This window comes from Sycon ciliatum, chromosome 9, assembly GCF_964019385.1.
Source record: "Sycon ciliatum chromosome 9, ocSycCili1.1, whole genome shotgun sequence".
Taxonomy (NCBI): Eukaryota; Metazoa; Porifera; class Calcarea; order Leucosolenida; family Sycettidae; genus Sycon; species Sycon ciliatum.
This window is the reverse complement of record NC_088651.1, coordinates 1,022,438-1,042,528: the sequence shown is the minus strand read 5'-3', so window position 1 is coordinate 1,042,528 and position 20,091 is coordinate 1,022,438. Positions and strand designations below refer to the sequence as shown.

General features: G+C 50.7%; 3 protein-coding genes across 4 annotated transcripts in view; all 3 read left to right on the top strand.

Moving 5' to 3' along the window:
* The first annotated feature begins 2,569 nt into the window (after positions 1-2,569).
* Positions 2,570-7,479, top strand: LOC135825064 (craniofacial development protein 2-like). The gene is made up of 2 exons (XM_065337801.1): positions 2,570-3,575; positions 7,466-7,479. The coding sequence occupies exons 1-2, from the start codon at positions 2,570-2,572 to the stop codon at positions 7,477-7,479; spliced, it is 1,020 nt and encodes a 339-aa protein (XP_065193873.1).
* Positions 7,480-8,278: 799 nt separating this feature from the next.
* Positions 8,279-13,134, top strand: LOC135824700 (riboflavin-binding protein-like). The gene is made up of 5 exons (XM_065337411.1): positions 8,279-8,742; positions 9,328-9,649; positions 10,459-10,644; positions 11,541-11,663; positions 12,207-13,134. Exons 2-5 carry the CDS (start codon positions 9,378-9,380, stop codon positions 12,463-12,465), a joined length of 840 nt encoding a protein of 279 aa, XP_065193483.1. The 5' UTR covers positions 8,279-8,742; positions 9,328-9,377; the 3' UTR covers positions 12,466-13,134.
* An 885-nt stretch (positions 13,135-14,019) lies between these two features.
* Positions 14,020-20,091, top strand: part of LOC135825255 (poly(3-hydroxybutyrate) depolymerase-like) — an 18,716-nt gene continuing 12,644 nt past the window's right edge. For both annotated transcript variants that reach the window (XM_065337997.1, XM_065337996.1), the window contains exons 1-4: positions 14,020-14,416; positions 15,822-15,944; positions 18,093-18,281; positions 18,846-18,937. In XM_065337997.1, the coding sequence (XP_065194069.1) occupies positions 14,299-14,416; positions 15,822-15,944; positions 18,093-18,281; positions 18,846-18,937 (522 nt within the window). In that variant the 5' untranslated portion in view covers positions 14,020-14,298. The remainder of the gene's footprint in view (positions 14,417-15,821; positions 15,945-18,092; positions 18,282-18,845; positions 18,938-20,091) is intronic.

Here is a 20,091-nt window from a genome sequence, read left to right as displayed (position 1 = left end):
ACACACACACACACACACACACACACACACACACACACACACACACACACACACACACACACACACACACACACACACACACACACACACACACACACACACACACACACACACACACACACACACACACACACACACACACACACACACACACACACACACACACACACACACACACACACACACACACACACACACACACACACACACACACACACACACACACACACACACACACACACACACACACACACACACACACACACACACACCTTGGACCTTGGACGCCCATCGCGTAGCGATGATGGCTCAGACGCGGCAGTGGGGGGCGTGCCTCCTCAGGTCCCCAATGCGGCCAAAGGGACTGCCACATGCGCAACGGAACTCTTTCGGTCCGGGTGGAGGAGGCTGCTGACGACACAACCGCTTCCAGGTTGGGCGATCCTGGGCTTGATGGAACCATTCTCCCTCTCCGATCTGTGCCGCAGCTAGATCAGTGACAACAACGTCACGCCATCGCTTCTTCGGACCGTGGCGGGGGCGAGTGGCATATAACTCGCCAAATACCATCTGCTGCGGAGTGCGGTGTTCCTCCATACGGGCAATGTGCCCCAGCCAGCGCAGACGATGCTGTCGGAGCAAATCGGAGATGTCAAGAGACATGCCAAATCGCCTGCCCAATTCTGCCGATGTGAGCCTGTCCTCCCACTGCTGGATCCGCGATACACCGAGGATAGACCGAATACAGGAGCGATGGAAGACGGTCAGCCGATGGACGTGGGTAGCCTTCACAGCCCATGTCTCTGCACCGTAGAACAGAGTGCTCAGGACAAAAGCGCGATATACCGTGCACTTAATGTCGATGGATAAACCCCGGCACCGGAAAATCGGGGTCAGGAGGCAACCAAACACACGAGATGCCTTGGCCAAGCGGGAGGTGATCTCCACGTCCAGTGACCCATCGCAACTCACCACACTACCGAGGTAAGTAAAGCCGGAGACCATCTCCACAACTCCACCATCATCGAGGACGACATCAGGTTGTAGGTCCCCCGGGCCGACTGCTATGGCCTTTGTCTTGGCGATGCTGACAGTGAGACCCCACTGAGAGGCACAGGCGATGAACTCGTTTGCCAGGGTCTCCAGATGTTCTCTTGATGTGGTGTATACAGCGGCATCATCAGCGAACTGGGACTCGGTAACTTGGTACGTGTTCAGTCGCGCCTTGGTTGTTCGATCCCCAACAAGCTTCCGGCCAGGGCGTGAGCGCAGGGACACGCCGGGAACAGAAGAGCGGGAACGCCAAGACGACATTACGGCAGCAAAATACAGATTGAATAGGGTGGGGGCAAGAGTACAGCCTTGGCGAAGACCATTGTTAACATATATGTCCTCCGTCAAGCGACCAGATATACGAACCCGAGCCCTCATGCCGACATGTAGGGACCGAATCAAGCTGAGAAGGGTAGGTGGAATACCGAGCTTCCCGAGGACAAGCCACAACGCCTCACGAGGTATGCTGTCATAAGCCTTCTTCAGGTCGACAAATATGACATACAGTGGCGTATCATGTTCGATGGCCTTCTCGATTAGCTGGCGCGCCACAAACACCATGTCGACGCACCCACGTCCCTTCCTAAAACCGCACTGTGACTCAGGCAGCACATCCTCGGACAGTTCCTGAAGGCGATCCTGGATAACCCGTGCAAACAGCTTACCGACTACATCCAACAGGCTGATGCCTCGCCAATTGTCACATGACCGTAGGTCGCCTTTCTTCGGTATGGGTACAATCTCAGCGTCGCGCCACTCAGAAACAACGGAGCCACCTGCCCAAATCTGGGAAATCAGAGAATGAATACGCCGGTGGAGAGCAAGACCGCCACCCAGCACCAATTCCGGCACAATACCTGACGAGCCACCAGCCGTGCCCCTACTCATCCTCCGCATCGCAGCCATCACCTCCTCAAATGTCGGGGCCATGTCAAGTTCATGACGCGGCTCAGCAGTAGGCATGTTATCAATGACATGCATACTAAACTGACTAGCAATGTTGAGCACTCTGTCGAAGTGTGCATGCCAACGCGTAACAAGACTTTCCGGGCTGTCAGTAAGGTGTCCGTCTCCATCATAAACCGCCGAGGGTGTGACCGTACGCCTGCCATCATCCACTCGCTGCAATTTTCGGATGCATTTCCACCTCACACAGCCATCCCTTTGAGCACGCTCAACGAGGAGGACGGGGAAGACGAAGGCGAAGGGGACACTGGTCACTGCGACATGGAACGTTCGGTCCTTGGTGGAGGACGCTGGTGATGCCAAAATATGCCGTAAAAATAAAAATGTCTCGGATACCGCCGTTGACAGGAAACTGGATTTTCTTGTGGAGGAACTCGGCAGGTTCGGCGTGGACGTTGCTGGTATTCAGGAGACGAAATGGTTTGGAAGCGACGTCTGGCCTGCTGGGAGCGGTACGTTGTTACACTCTGGGAGGCCTTTGCCTTTGGGGAGTGAGCCCGGCCGCCGGAACGAGGGAGTTGGAATTTTGATGAATTCCGCCGTGACCGGGATGTGGAAGAGCGGAGGGGAGCAGTGGAGCGCCGTCAGTTCGCGTATTGTCACTGCTCGTCTTCTTGTCGCCAAGCGAGGTGATAAACTCCCTGGTGGAGGTAAGCGACACGCAGATTTCTGTGTCTCTATCGTCAATGTTTATGCTCCAACGAGTAAAGCCCCACCGAACGTAAGACGCAAGTTTTTCGATGACTTGCAACGAGTTGTGGACAGTATCCCATCCAGAGATGTTCTTGTGCTCCTTGGGGATTTGAACGCGCGCGTCGGGTCCAGCACTGACTATGCAGACAGCGCTGTGAGTCGTATCGATGGCATGCCAGGGGATGAGCGGATGTGGGGTTGTGTCTTGGGCCAATTTGGCCTTGGAAATTGCAATCGGGCTGGTGAGGAGCTGTTGTCATTCTGTGCAGCTAATCAATTGTCAGTAATGAATACATGGTACAAGAAGGGACGAAGTAAGCGTGGAACATGGACTCATCCAGCCACTCGCCAAGTGCATCTCATTGATTATGTCATCATGCGTACAGCTCATTGCTGCTACTGTAAGGACGTTGGTGTTGTCCGCGGCGCACTGTGCTGGACTGACCACTACATGGTTCGGGCCAAGCTTGTCCTGGACTTCGTCCAACGTAGATCCACTGTCCCTAAGCGGAGGTCGTATGCCACCCATCGCCTGCGTGAGCCTGATACGTTACTGCAGTACCGAGAGTCAATGGAGGCAGCCTGTGGTGGCGCGGTCGGTGGTGGCCAGAGTGTTGAAGAGACCTGGAATTCCCTTCGTGATGACATCACCAGCGTAGCGGAGAGAACACTGGGCCATGGTCGGCGGCGGCAACCAGACTGGTTTCTGGAGAATAGGGCAGCATTGGAGCCACTTATTGAGGCGAAGCGACGTGCCCATGAACGAATGTTGTCGGCAGGCAATCAAACGACACGTTCCGGATTTAGATCAGCCCAGCGGTCGGTTGCGAGGGCGGTGCGTGGTGCAAAGGAACAATGGATCCGTGAGGTGGTCGGTGATGCTGAGCGTGCTCAAAGGGATACACACACACACACACACACACACACACACACACACACACACACACACACACACACACACACACACACACACACACACACACACACACACACACACACACACACACACACACACACACACACACACACACACACACACACACACACACACACACACACACACACACACACACACACACACACACACACACACACACACACACACACACACACACACACACACACACACACACACACACACACACACACACACACACACACACACACACACACACACACACACACACACACACACACACACACACACACACACACACACACACACACACACACACACACACACACACACACACACACACACACACACACACACACACACACACACACACACACACACACACACACACACACACACACACACACACACACACACACACACACACACACACACACACACACACACACACACACACACACACACACACACACACACACACACACACACACACACACACACACACACACACACACACACACACACACACACACACACACACACACACACACACACACACACACACACACACACACACACACACACACACACACACACACACACACACACACACACACACACACACACACACACACACACACACACACACACACACACACACACACACACACACACACACACACACACACACACACACACACACACACACACACACACACACACACACACACACACACACACACACACACACACACACACACACACACACACACACACACACACACACACACACACACACACACACACACACACACACACACACACACACACACACACACACACACACACACACACACACACACACACACACACACACACACACACACACACACACACACACACACACACACACACACACACACACACACACACACACACACACACACACACACACACACACACACACACACACACACACACACACACACACACACACACACACACACACACACACACACACACACACACACACACACACACACACACACACACACACACACACACACACACACACACACACACACACACACACACACACACACACACACACACACACACACACACACACACACACACACACACACACACACACACACACACACACACACACACACACACACACACACACACACACACACACACACACACACACACACACACACACACACACACACACACACACACACACACACACACACACACACACACACACACACACACACACACACACACACACACACACACACACACACACACACACACACACACACACACACACACACACACACACACACACACACACACACACACACACACACACACACACACACACACACACACACACACACACACACACACACACACACACACACACACACACACACACACACACACACACACACACACACACACACACACACACACACACACACACACACACACACACACACACACACACACACACACACACACACACACACACACACACACACACACACACACACACACACACACACACACACACACACACACACACACACACACACACACACACACACACACACACACACACACACACACACACACACACACACACACACACACACACACACACACACACACACACACACACACACACACACACACACACACACACACACACACACACACACACACACACACACACACACACACACACACACACACACACACACACACACACACACACACACACACACACACACACACACACACACACACACACACACACACACACACACACACACACACACACACACACACACACACACACACACACACACACACACACACACACACACACACACACACACACACACACACACACACACACACACACACACACACACACACACACACACACACACACACACACACACACACACACACACACACACACACACACACACACACACACACACACACACACACACACACACACACACACACACACACACACACACACACACACACACACACACACACACACACACACACACACACACACACACACACACACACACACACACACACACACACACACACACACACACACACACACACACACACACACACACACACACACACACACACACACACACACACACACACACACACACACACACACACACACACACACACACACACACACACACACACACACACACACACACACACACACACACACACACACACACACACACACACACACACACACACACACACACACACACACACACACACACACACACACACACACACACACACACACACACACACACACACACACACACACACACACACACACACACACACACACACACACACACACACACACACACACACACACACACACACACACACACACACACACACACACACACACACACACACACACACACACACACACACACACACACACACACACACACACACACACACACACACACACACACACACACACACACACACACACACACACACATCCGATCAGATCTACCATCTCCACGTACTGCGTGACGTACACTGTAGCTATTCCAAACTCTTCGGAACTAATCCACCTCTCCCATCGGATGAGGTTGTGGAGCTTCGAGGAGTTTTGAGGAGTTTCGTTTTTCTGAAGAGGCCAATAAGGCCACCTCTTCGGAAAAACGAAACTCCTCGAAAAGCCAAGGAGTGATGTGCCCTTAGTGACATTTTGCATACATACCCCATCTAGTAGGGCGCAGTCATCCAGTTTCGGTGGAAGTCCGCGAGTTCGATTAGGAATGATGGAGGAAGGGAGCGTCTCAGCTTCCTCGGACCAAGACCATTCGACTCAGCACCCCGAAAACTACGACTGGTGAACAGCTCTGCTTGTGGACACAGCATTGCTGCAGTATGCTGAACAAGTTACTCTCAACAGCTACTTATTGCCTTTTGTGCTTCTGTAGTATCCCTGCTTTACAGTTTACACATAACTAGTACATGTATTCTGCATGACTCTTATAATTACTCTTCTTACTACTTTCGGACAAGTCCTACATCATGTTCCCATTCATGTACCTCACACATGACTTGATTACATCAGGAGTACCGTGCTTCTAGAAGATCATAGATCTTCCATGCATGTTGCTGTCATCACTTCTAGTATCACTTCCTTTTAGTTACTAGTTAGTACAGTCATGTATGTCATGTTGTTCCGGACTATTCCAGACCTTCCACGTCATATGCCCGATGAGTAATGTTGCTAAATTGCATAATAATTATAGATATCTCACCTTCTAGAATACCTCGCTTAGGGGCCGTCCGTAAATATCGATGTTTTTTTCAAGACGATATTTGTTCATTTCTCCCTAGACCCCCTCCCCCCCCCCCCCCCCTCATAACGAACATACACATGTTCATGCAAGGGATCGATATTTTTTAATGAAGTTCAATTTCCTCATGAAACGTGACCAGCAGCCACTCTAATTTCACCATACACCTAGGTTTATGTTGCCACGGTCGCACAGCCTTGCCATGGCTATGCTCACGAGGTTGACTTTCACTTTGTGTAGGTCATAAACTACATGTTCGAACAGCGCCCGTCCATAGATAGGGTCGATATTTTTTTCTGCAAAGACGAGACGAACAGGGCCCAAACCCCCTCCCCCCCAAACGAACGAATATCTTCTCTAAAAAAACATCGATATTTGTGGACGACCCCTTAGTCACTATGTTAATGTTACGCAATGCTCACTTCGTCTACGTGTATAGCAATGATGCTCTAGGTTTACTTCTCCACTATTCTAGAACTTGTAGAAGGATGATTTCGTAATCACTGGCTTACCGACCTTTAAAATAGTTCCCTACCTTCGCCTGTTTGCTTTTCAATGTCATTATACTTTGCTCGCCTATAAAAGCTGCTGTCTTTTCTGCCAACATCAGATTAGATTAGCTCATATCAGAGAAGAGAGTCCCTCCTGGCAGATTGAGCCGGAGCAGTTATATTCCTTTCAGAGTCCCTCCAGGCAGATTGAGCCGGAGCAGTTGTATACATAACTTCAGGCAGATTGAGCCGAAGAACATAATATTAGTCAGTCTTCTTGTGTGTGCCTCCTGATACCACTCGGCTACCTATTACACTTCCATGCTCCTGGTCCAATAGCCACCGCTTGGCTACTTGGCCAACCCTTCGCCATCATTATTTATGCGCATCATGCAGCGGCAGAGCAGCACGCATGCATCTAGCAGCTATCAGATGCATGCAAAGCCACACTCTGCACGCTCTGTGCATGCGTGGACAAGGACTTGTCTTTGCCTTTGGTATCTTGCCACACAAACTGAGTAAAGCTTACTTACTTACTTGAGGACGCCCATCGTAAGATAAGAACGACAAGTACTTCCGCTCCACTCTCTATGACCTAGCTGGCTAGCACTGGAAGAGTTCTGCTACCACCACTGGGAGTAGCTACTCCCTTGTTGTGTAGGCCTACCTACCACTTTTAATACCATGCATGGTGTGCCATGGAGTACCACCTCGAGTCGAGTACCAGAGTACGCGAGTCGATCGAGTCCGGACAGTGTGCACGTGCGTTGCGTGCCTTCGAGATCGATCGACTGCGTACACGCGATGCTTGGTGAAGTCTGTTATTGGTTATCGTGCTCACACGCCACGGTTTGGCAAAACTAAAAGCCATGGGCATGAGCGACCTGGCGGCATGGCACTCACTCGTCCGCAGGCTACCTCGCGAGGGTACCCGTTCGCCTTCCACCAATTATTATTTCCACTGCTTTCCATCTTGCTTTCGGACCGCCGATCGGATCACCTGCTAGGAACTTGACGAGTGCTAGCGGACTCAGACACTCTAGTCCTCTTCCTGCCCGCGGTGCGCGAGACGTCAAGTAGCGGTGTGTGTGTGCTTGTTAGTTTTCCCGGACAGGGGTGCAGACGTGGCAGTGCGGAGGGTGGCGCAACGCATCAATAGACTATTGATCAGTTTGTCGTCGCCAGATCACCCCACCGTGACGACATCCGCCGGTTTCACTGTCAGGTATGTGGTTTGACGGTGGGAAGGGGAAATTTGATGGGAATTCCAGATCATTGTGTGTGAGCGCTCGCATACTGTGTGTGCGTAGATCTACGTTCTCACTTCAAACGTTTCAGTGCAGAAGCAGTTTTGACCATTATGTGATCTGCTCTCGTGAAGAAAACGAAGAAGTTGCGTTCACTGTCTGTGCAGCTAGCTCTGTTTCCGTAGTGCAACGGCCCGTGCCTGCATGAGCCTCCCCGGGCATTAGGCCATCCAACTCCAAGTCCCGCGCTGCAGGGCAAGCACCTGGGAGTAGTAAAATCGCTACACCCTGGTTTGCAAACTCCTCAGCCCCCCCCCCCAGTCGGAACTCACTGCTGCAGAAAGAGCACACGTGGCTATACAGCCTGTATAGCAATAAGAGGCTAGTAACCCTGCTTTAGTGTTTCACTGTTTAAACACGGCCACTAGCCCCTTATTGCGTGAGTTATTTACGTTGCGATCTCGCACCCATTGTACGGACCGCCAGACCAGCAGAGGCCAAACATCTTCAAAGAATAAAAAAAAAACACTACTCTTCCGCTCTCACTGCCCCTCTCCATGCAGACACAACTCCTTGGCTTGGCGGACTATCACCATCACACGTCTCGGGCGAAATGTCACCACCGCCTTCATCATCGTCATGGCGCGTTGTCATGGCATTCGTCGCCGTCTCCGTGACAATCATGGCCGCCAGCAGCCGTGGTGACCATGCACCGTCGTCGTCGCAGCTACCGGCACTGCAGAGTCGCCGCGTTGTCCGCACCAACGTGTCATGTCTGCCGGGCACGCATCACGCCACACGCAGCCACACAGGACACGTGTCGAACTTCACCGGAGTCTGCTCGCAGTACCGCGATCACAGCTGCTGCACGGCCACCACTGCACGGTAAGGAGCAGGGAGTAGAAAAATACCAGTATTTTAGTACTCCCTGGCAGAGAGACTTCATGGTGAGGGCGAGTCCATAAACATCGAACCCTTTTTCAAGAAACGAAATATTTTGCTATGGGGCGGGAGCGGGTTGACCTATTTCGTTTCAGAAAACTGTGATATATGTACATGCACTACCTTACCGGCATGTGCTCGCAGTACAGCGACCACAGCTGCTGCATAGCAACCATTGCACGGTAAGGAGCAGGGAGTAGAAAAATACCGGTGAAGTGTGATGGTCCGATATGCATAGCGACCACCGCACGGTAAGGGCGCGTCCATAAAATAAATATCGAACCTTTGTCTCAAAACGAAATATTTTCGTTATGGCCGGGTGCGAGCGGGTTAAGGTTGGCCAATTTCGTTTCAGAAAACTTTGATATGTGCACTACTTCACCGGTGTGTGTGTGCTCGCAGTACGGCGATCACAGCTGCTGCACCGCGACCACTGCACAGGAAGGGCTAGCAATCAGACTACCTGCGTTGGTCCTGGGGGGGGGGGGGGGGGCGGGGGGGGGGTATTATTTTCAGCATGTTGGGGGTTCTTTCTCTTGCCCTGAGTTGGTCTTTTTAACAAGGTTTCATTGTACTTCTTTTCTTTTACTCCCCCCCCCCCCCTTCTCCCCTTCTCCCCCCTCCCCCTCCATCTCTCTCTCTCTCTCTCTTCCTTCTCCCCCTTCTGTCACTCCCCCCCCCTTCTCTCCTCCCCCTCCCTTCACCCCCCCCCCCCCCCGTCTCTCTATCTCTCTCCCATTATGCTGTCGCAGCTCAATTGAACTAAATGGAGATCGGGAGCTCTATGGCTTCTACCTGAATGACTGTGGAGAGGTTCCTGATGCTTGCTATCGCTATTTGAAGCTGGAGAGTTGCTTCTATGAATGTGATCCGTATCTTCGACAATGGGAGCACCCTGTCTTTGCTGGTTATGTACACCGGGTGCCTGTCTGTGCCGAGTAAGTCTGCATGAGTACACGTGTGTGCGTGTGTACGTGTGTGTGTGTTTGTGTGGGTGTGTTTGTGTGTGTGTGTGCGTTTGTGTGTGTGTGTGTGTGTGTGTGTGTGTGTGCGTGCGTGTGTGTGTGTGTGTTCGTTACCGTCATGTACCGGCATGCACATACATAATGTACACGTGACGTTTTGTACGCACTTGACCTTACTGAGCATAGCACTGCTCGGTCTTCCCAAGCTTTGTGAAGAATAGTTCTTGCTTGCCGGTATGTTCGAGAGGTGCTTGTATTATTTCTAACGGGCATTACACGGGGGGGGGGGGTATTATTCAAGGGGAGGGGCTCTATGGGGGCGGGGGGGGGGGGCTCCCGGGGGTGGGGGGGGGCTCCCGGGGGTGGGGGGGGGGCTCCCGGGGGTGGGGGGGGGGGCTCCCGGGGGTGGGGGGGGGGGGCTCTATTCGAGTAAGTACAATATATTATAGTATGTATGAAATCTTTTCCAATGCATGAAAATAAAAAGTTTAACGGTCGCTGCTGGGATGACAGCTACACCATAGCTCAGGGGTTATAGCATTACTGGCCTCAAGTGAAGGTCCCTGGTTTGAATCCTGGTAGCAGCGTCTGCTCTAGGATTTCAAACCAACCGGATACACCTGTACCTGGCACAAGTCTTGCAACCGGGTCATAGTCAGGTATATTCAAGTGCGGCTATTGTACGTTAGGGAGTCCAAGTACCCCCCCCCCCCAACCGGGTTGCTGACCAGCCGTCTGGAGCAGACACTGGGTAATGATAGTCAATTTTTCTTCAGACGTTTTCCCTTTTCCATTCCCTTGACTAGTGGGAAGGAATGAAAGATTCCTGACTTACATCATGTCTGTCTTGTTTTCACCGTTCTGTTCAGCTATTGTGATAGATGGTACGAGGCATGCAAAGATGTCCAGATCTGCTCACCTGACTTTGTCAATGACTTCACCTTCAACGTAACTCTTGGACGCTACTTCTGTCCAGCCAATCACCAATGCAGGTAACACATGCAGCTGCGTATGTTGCTGCTGTTGCTGTGGCTGTCACCAGTGTGTTGTTTCTGCTGTTGCTGCTGCTGCTGCTGCTGCTGCTGCTGCTGCTGCTGCTGCTGCTGCTGCTGCTGCTGCTACTGGTGCTTCTGCATCTGCTGCCGCTGGTGTTGTCGTTGCAGCAATGGAGAGAGCTGCGAGTTGTATAGCTTGTGTTTTAGGACAATGACCTAGCCGGTTGTCTCTGTGCTCTTCTGCCTTTTTGTGGCATTGCTCCATCCTTGTGGTGTTGAGCACTCTCGACAATCTGGGTATTATCGCTATCATCAGTGCAGGCCCGCCGGAACCGGTCCGGTTGGTCAGGTTATTACCGGACCAACGTTTCAGCCATCAACACATGTTTCTTACTGTGGAGGGCTGGCGTACCCGCCATATCATACACAGACTTGAAAGGCCATGATACTACAGGACCAATCAGACACTGCTTCCGGCGGTCCCTGCTATAGCTTGTATGGTTGTTTACGTGTGTGTCTGCATACGTTGACTGACTGCAGAACGTTTGAACAATGGTACGGCAACGCCAGGGGTCTGTGCAACCGTCAGTGGGGCACGTCGTTCTTCTACGCCAACGACACCAACTGCTTCACCATGGAGTTCAGCGGGCACAATCCGAACGCGTGTGTCCGCAATATAACCTCCGACACACACGCTCATGCCGAAAATTGCCAGCTCTCCCAGGACGGTTCGGCGGCCGGTCGCCTCGCGGCCTCGCTTGTTGTTGTCACGGCCGCTATTGTCATGGTGGTGATGTAGTGCACTCTTTGTTTTCTGCAAGTGTGTCACGCGACTGATCTACGAGTGTGTCATGTGACCACACTGGCAGTCTGTCACGTGACTGATCTACCAGTGTGTCATGTGACCACACCGTCAGCGTGTTATGCGACCGACCTGCCCCCCCCCCCCTCTCTCTGCCAGTGTGTCACGTGACTGATCTACAAGTGTGTCATGTGACCACACCGCCAGTGTGTTATGCGACCGACCTGCCCCCCCCCCCCTCTCTCTCTCTCTCTCTCTCTCTCTCTCTTTCTCTGCCAGTGTGTCATGTGACTGATACCTGTGCTCTGATTGGCTGCATGGCATCATTACCTCTTGTTTTCGTAGAGCCTTATTTTTCTTCCTCCTTTTCTTTTGTACTATAGACTACTAGTTGTTTAGTTTAGGGTTTACCCAGGTTGACCCTCTTTAATCAAGTCTTTATCCTAGGAGCTTAGGAGCTGCATCTGCGCCTTGATCCAAGAGGGTGGTGGCGTTCCTGCGGATGCGGAAAACTGGGCCTTTGGCCGAGTCTCACGCGAACCGTGAATTTTTTATTTTTTATCCTAGGGAGTTGTCTTAGTAACAACATGTTTCAACAAAACAAGGTTTATCTAATACTGTAATGTATGTACATGGAAACGGTCTCGGCTACGAGGCTGACCCGCACCCAGTTCTTCGGCGACCGACGGAACCATCGCACATACCCGCGCAGTGCTTACATGTGGTCTGTACGATTGCACAGACCTGTAGGCTGTAAGCACAGCAAGTATGTGCAGCCACAGACCTGGACATCTGCATGCCACCCTGGCAGCGACGCTAGCGTATTCACCAGACTGGATAGGGGTGTGTGTGTGGGGGGGGGGGGGGGGAGGTATCTAGTTCTGCTGGCCAGTGACAGTGGTGTCGGTTGATCCTGATCTTGATGACTCCGTGCCCGTGCCAAGGAAACTTAGCGGCCTACACTTCAGTGTATGTGTCTGCATGACATCATTCCCTTGGCAATGATACCACCGACCACACGTACCAGGTGTAGATCTACTCCATCCATAAGGCCATAGCCACAAGCCGTGCATCACTGGGGGTCTGGTTCCCGCACCTTTTTCAAGTTTTAGAATCCCTCTTGGGGGAGGGGGCTATATCTGCAGTGCACATCGTGGGATCTTGTTACAGTACAATCATCGTGACTAGCCTCCTGCCACCAACAGACTCAGTGATCATGCAATGTAACACCAGACGAAGATTGATGCCGAGCACGAGCTGTGTAGGAAACTGCGCCCAAAAGTGTGGATAGCACTCGTCACCTGACCAGGATCCTGGCAGGAAGACCAACTCGGAAACTCCCTGCTTCGAAGGTCACCCAGCTGCACCAATGACCATGTCCATGATGGGCATCACCACTTCATATGAGTGCAGCGCTGTCACCGGATCTTGCTGGCATTCCTCTCGCGTTCCAGTCTCCATAATCAGACACGCACACGTGATCATGAGTGACTAGCGCTGATGTCGTGATGATGAACAAATCCACAACTAATTATTTACTATCTTCGTAAGGTCATCAAGTAAATTCCTCGTAGGTCTACCAGTCGCACAGATTCAGTAGGCTCAAGTCGAGTGGACTGAGAAGCGCTCCTGATACTATTGTAGGTCTTTCGCGGGAATCGCCGCAGCTTTGTGGCAACTATCGGTTGAAGTCAGCTCTCTGCTTGCAACGGTGACGAAAGTAGAACCTGTCCCATTCAGCGACTTTGTTTGTGACCCACGGAGGTCTTGCACACAAATATCTAGTCATCTCATCCTCGGGTAATTCAGACTCCGTCATTGTGGATCTTAATGGCATCAGTGATAATGGCCATTCAGCGAGCGCTCGCCTTGCTCTGTCTCCTAGCTACCGCCTGGCAGCAATGTGTGGCGGGTGAGCGGCGAGAGATGCGGTTAGCGGACAAATTGGGTAAGTAAAAATGAATGTTAATGTGCGCTTGGGAGACAACAGTTTGTTTATTGGGTATTTGTCGACAATAGTGACAATGATTCAAATAGAAGACATCACATGGAAACGAGTTATGAAGCAACTATCCACGACTGTAACAAGATGATAAGCAGTCGGAAAGTGTGGTAATAGGGCACAAAACTGACAAGCTACTGAGACGTTCAACGACCTGAACAGCGATAATGCAAAAAAATAAAGAACATCTGGCAGAGCAGAGAGAGAGAGACATTTCCCATTCCCATTCCCTTAACTAGTGAGATCAGAGAGAGAGAGAGACGAGATTATACATGTAGGTCAGCTCTCGAGTAATGGCTCTCGGTGGTAGAGGAGACGGTTTCAAATAGGAGATATGTCGCAAACCGGACCGGACTCAATATTCACTTTCTCTCTTGGTATTTTGATTAGACAACATATGTCACAGTGAGACTACGATGTGTTATACTCCGAGCCAAAATTTCATGGCTCTGCGATGACCAGACTCGCCATGCCAAGCAGGTGAGTTTTTGACGTGTTGCTTCGCACTGCGACTTGAGTTTTACGTCTTTCGAAAAATCAACTTCTTGTCGCAGGTAAACAGCGGCTCACCTCTCGCCAATAAAGCACCTTATACCAATGAAAACTAATGGAAGCACTCACAAGGCTTACTGTTACTCTGTACTGGCCGTCGTGGAGCGATAGCAATTGCCTAATTTCAGAACTCAGAGTGATTTTGACCTGCACTCTAAAACCTTTCCGGTTTGGAGCCACCTCTGATTTGAAGCGAAAAATTAGGCAACTTGGAGGTAATGGGCCAACACAAAGGAGTGGCTCGGTTCGATTGACTCTGGCCAAACTTCAACATGCCAGTTTCCTTCCACAAACATATTTCGAGTGATCAATCCACGCTGATGATCGGTTTGGGTCTATACAAATTTGGCTGTCAAGCCGTTCCGGTATCGAACCGTTCCGGTATCGAACCGTTCCGGTATCGAACCGTTCCGGTATCGAACCGTTCCGGTATCGAACCGTTCCGGTATCAAACCGTCCCGGTATCGAACCGTCCCCTCCACATGTACAGTAAAACCAGGTCCTGTAACTAACGACCACCCTGTGGGTCCAGAGAAAGCGGTCTTTAGTGGCAGGTGGTCCTTAGTTAGAGGTTTGCACCGCACAACCATGTATGAATGTGAGGCCGTCCGTGCCTGGCGAAGTGGTCTGTAGTGCCAGGTTGGTCGCTAGTCACGGTGGTCTTTAGTTACAGGTTTTGCTGTATGTAAACATTGATCATGCCGGACCGTAGAATTTTGAAATCCCCGCTCGACAGAGCATCATTCTGTAGAGGTTAACGTGTTATAAAAAAACATGTAACGTGTGCTAACATCTGCAGGGCAATACAACATTTACATGAATCGCACGACGGTGTCGGGACTCTCCGCCGGCGGTTTCTTTGCAGTGCAATACCATGTTGCCTTCTCCAGTCAAGTCATCGGGGCTGGCATCGTAGCCGGAGGTAAGTCATGATGTCACATAATGTTGTAAGACTGCATATGATGACATCATCAGCGCATGCAATGCATGCATCATGTAAGACCATATGATGACATCATCATTACATGCATGCATCAGGTAAGACTGTAGTGTATGATGAGTCGGTTATTGATGACATCATCATTACATGCATGCATCAGGTCAGACTTACAGTATGCAGGGTTCTAGCCAAAGGAAGGTAGGGAGGGGGGGGGGCAGCCCCCCCCCTCCCCTCCCTACTTTGATTGAGCGCCCCTGTGGAAAAGTAGCGCCCTCCTAATCATTTGTCGTTTTTGTGCTTTTTCATGCCATTCAATGAAAATGCAGACACAGAGAGCTCATTAAGGCGCACTTGTCTGGGGTGAAGCCAGGGTTTGCTCCCGTGGGTTGCATTTGACATGGCAGGACAATTTTCGAAAATTTTGGAAAATGGGTCACGGGGTAATTGTTCCCCTGCCCATCCTCCTTCTATTTTGACCTGGCTAGAACCCTGATACTGTATATGTATGTTGTGAGTTACGGACAATTCCTAGTTGCAGGCAGTGCTCGGTCCCAACCTGCCCGGATTGGGGGAGCAAGGGCAGTGCGCGGTCCCAACCTGCCCGGATCGGGGGAGTAGGGGCAGTGTTCGGTCCCAACCTGCCCGGATTAGGGGAGTGGGGGCAGTGCTCGGTCCCAACCTGCCCGGATTAGGGGAGTAAGGGCAGTGCTCGGTCCCAACCTGCCCGGATTAGGGGAGTAGGGGCTCTGCTCGGTCCCAACCTTGTCGGATTAGGGGAGTAGGGGCAGTGCTTGCTCGGTCCCAACCTGGGGGGGGGGGGTAGGGGCAGTGCTTGGTCCCAATCTGACCGGATTAGGGGAATTTCACTGTATTACCGCTGGTATTATTACATGTATTAGTACACTCATACCTCGGTTTTCCGGACCGCGAAGTTATGAGCACTTTGGTCCACCGGGGCCCGGGCATCCTTTGGGCGCGTTTCAGGGGAAATATTACTTCTCTTTTGTCACTTTTGTGGAAACAGCGACGTAATGTACCTTATCGACATGTATGGCCTTTCCTCATCAAAATGTATGTGATTCGGAGTTACAGACATTTCAAAGTTACGCGCAGTGCCCGGTCCCGGACCGCCCGCATAGACAAGGTACTGTAAAAGCAGAAATTTCCGGTGGTGTTTTATTTCCGTAACTTCGGTGCCGACAGTTTTTACCGAAAATAAAACGCACCGAAAATTTCGGCTCTAGTACTAGTACACTTACCTGGAAAACAGGTTTACTAAAAATTTTCCTCCAGTGAAACGCCGATTTTGGAGAATACCGAAAAAATACACCACCAGAAATTTCTGCTTTTACGGTATGGGTGTATCAATAATAATATTATTCCCGTAGCTATGCAGAAGACGTTACTTCAGTAACGTCTGGCGCTAGCCAGGGTCCACACAGCTTTAATTTGGTGTTTGTTTGTTTGTTTGTGTCACGCCTGGCGCTATCCGTATCTGACGGCAAAAAAGCATAGGATGTTATAAATTTTTCAATTCTCCTTTTTTTTTCAGGCATATCCTGGGATTCGAATCCGCACTATCGCCCTACATGCATTCCCCATACACTTCGCATTCATACCCATTCTTCCAAGTTGCTTTACGTTATTATCTTGCGTTTGAAAGCCCTATTTGAATATTGCGGGCAGCTGTATGTGGCCAGCTGTGTTTGATGGTACGGTACGGTACGGGAGACGGTGTCGTATTACCCTCGATCGTACCTGTCCCGTACCTATCCCCTACCGTACCGTGCCATCAAAGACGGCTGGCCACAAAGCATATTCAAATAGGGCTTTCAAATGCAAGATCACAATGTGAAACAACTTGGAAGAATTAGTATGTATGCGAAGTGTATCGGGGGATGCATGCAGGGCGCGCGATAGTGAGGGTTCGAATCCCAGGTTATGTCTTGAAAAAAAAGGAATTTTTTAAAGAATTTATAACATCCCTATGCTTTTTTTTTGTCTAGGTCATCAAGGCAAAAAAGCATAGCGTAGGGCCCTGAGCTTCCAAGCTCTCTCGTTGATACACCCATACCGTAAAAGCAAAAAATGTCATCATATTATATGATGACATTTTCACCTGGCTTGCAGGACCCTACTACTGTGCTGAAGGCATTCTGACCTCCGCCACCGTCAACTGTATGAAAGTACCACTAATGATCAATGTACCATGGCTGATCGCAAGGGCAAAGATGATGAGCGGCATTGACAACCTGGAGCACCTGCAGCGGTCGCGCGTCTTCCTCTACTCCGGATCCAAGGACACTGTAGTTAATCCAGGTTAGTTGTAAAATAATGACTCCCCACTTTGCCTGACTGATGTACCATGACTGAGAAGCAGATTGTACCAGGCTCATGTCTTGATTGGTAACGGTAGCTTCCCCCGGCATGTGCCCATGCACAAGCGCGTGTGTATGTGCGTGTATGCTGTGCTCATATTGTGTATGCTGTACTCATACCGTAGAATCCCGCAGATAAGCCCCTGAGCTTATCTGTTTCACAAGGACATTTCGGTAGGCGTATGCAAAAACATGGGCTTATACGTGGGCATGGACTTATACGCCGACACCAAAATTGTGTTATTGAAAAGTACCAAGGAAATGAGAGGTACATTGCTGAAAATCACCGTGCAAACAAAAACAACCGATGATTGTGTTGAAATGTACAAAACTTGAAAAACAAAAACAAAAAACACGTACATGTACATGTACTACGTACATGGTACGGCCTAGGCCATGGGCTTGTACAACAAAGCTTTGCAATGTTCGAACTTGGCCTGGGCTTATGCACGGGTGGGCTTATCCGCGGGATTCTACGGTATTGTGTATGTCGCTGCGTTTGTAGGTGTGATGAAGAAGCTGGATGAGTGGTACCAGGCGTTTGTGCCAGCGGCCAACATCAAGACGGAGTTCGACATCCCTTCGGAGCATTCCTGGGTGAGTATGCCATAATGGTACTTCGGAGTGAAGTAGCAGATAGAGTCACCGTTCCGGCATGCTGCAAACCCTGAAGACGTGTGTGTGTGTGTGTGTGTGTGTGTGTGTGTGTGTGTGTGTGTGTGTGTGTGTGTGTGTGTGTGTGTGTGTGTGTGTGTGTGTGTGTGTGTGTGTGTGTGTGTGTGTGTGTGTGTGTGTGTGTGTGTGTGTGTGTGTGTGTGTGTGTGTGTGTGTGTGTGTGTGTGTGTGTGTGTGTGTGTGTGTGTGTGTGTGTGTGTGTGTGTGTGTGTGTGTGTGTGTGTGTGTGTGTGTGTGTGTGTGTGTGTGTGTGTGTGTGTGTGTGTGTGTGTGTGTGTGTGTGTGTGTGTGTGTGTGTGTGTGTGTGTGTGTGTGTGTGTGTGTGTGTGTGTGTGTGTGTGTGTGTGTGTGTGTGTGTGTGTGTGTGTGTGTGTGTGTGTGTGTGTGTGTGTGTGTGTGTGTGTGTGTGTGTGTGTGTGTGTGTGTGTGTGTGTGTGTGTGTGTGTGTGTGTGTGTGTGTGTGTGTGTGTGTGTGTGTGTGTGTGTGTGTGTGTGTGTGTGTGTGTGTGTGTGTGTGTGTGTGTGTGTGTGTGTGTGTGTGTGTGTGTGTGTGTGTGTGTGTGTGTGTGTGTGTGTGTGTGTGTGTGTGTGTGTGTGTGTGTGTGTGTGTGTGTGTGTGTGTGTGTGTGTGTGTGTGTGTGTGTGTGTGTGTGTGTGTGTGTGTGTGTGTGTGTAGCATTATAGTAATAATGCAGATTAATGGGTGCACGCGGCTGCTTCGTGCTACCACTCAAACTATGCTGCTATGAACGTGCGCTGTACGTGCTCACATGGTACTCTATGCATCATGGCATTCTATGTGTCATACAACGTGACACTCAACGCGACATTCATTCATGCGCGACGCTCAACGTAGGCGGCATGCGTCGTAGGCACTCAACGTGTCATACTAAAGTTTGGCATTCATGCGTGTCGCTCGCCTCCGATGTGGAAGGCGTGTGGCTGCGTTATGATGACGCTTGCTCGTAGCTTAACGTGGGTGGCATGCATCGTTGCATGTCTTGCTAGAGTTTGCTCTGCTATATATTTTCGATCCGTTCTCTGCGACAATCATTCTTCCTTGCTCGTAGTGTGTA

Coding starts and splice junctions, on each gene's coding strand:
- LOC135824700 (XM_065337411.1), top strand. CDS start 9,378: ATGTCACCACCGCCTTCATCATCGTCATGGCGCGTTGTCATGGCATTC. Junction 9,650..10,458: donor TGCACGGCCACCACTGCACG/GTAAGGAGCAGG, acceptor ATGCTGTCGCAG/CTCAATTGAACTAAATGGAG. Junction 11,664..12,206: donor CCAGCCAATCACCAATGCAG/GTAACACATGCA, acceptor GACTGACTGCAG/AACGTTTGAACAATGGTACG.
- LOC135825064 (XM_065337801.1), top strand. CDS start 2,570: ATGTGGAAGAGCGGAGGGGAGCAGTGGAGCGCCGTCAGTTCGCGTATT.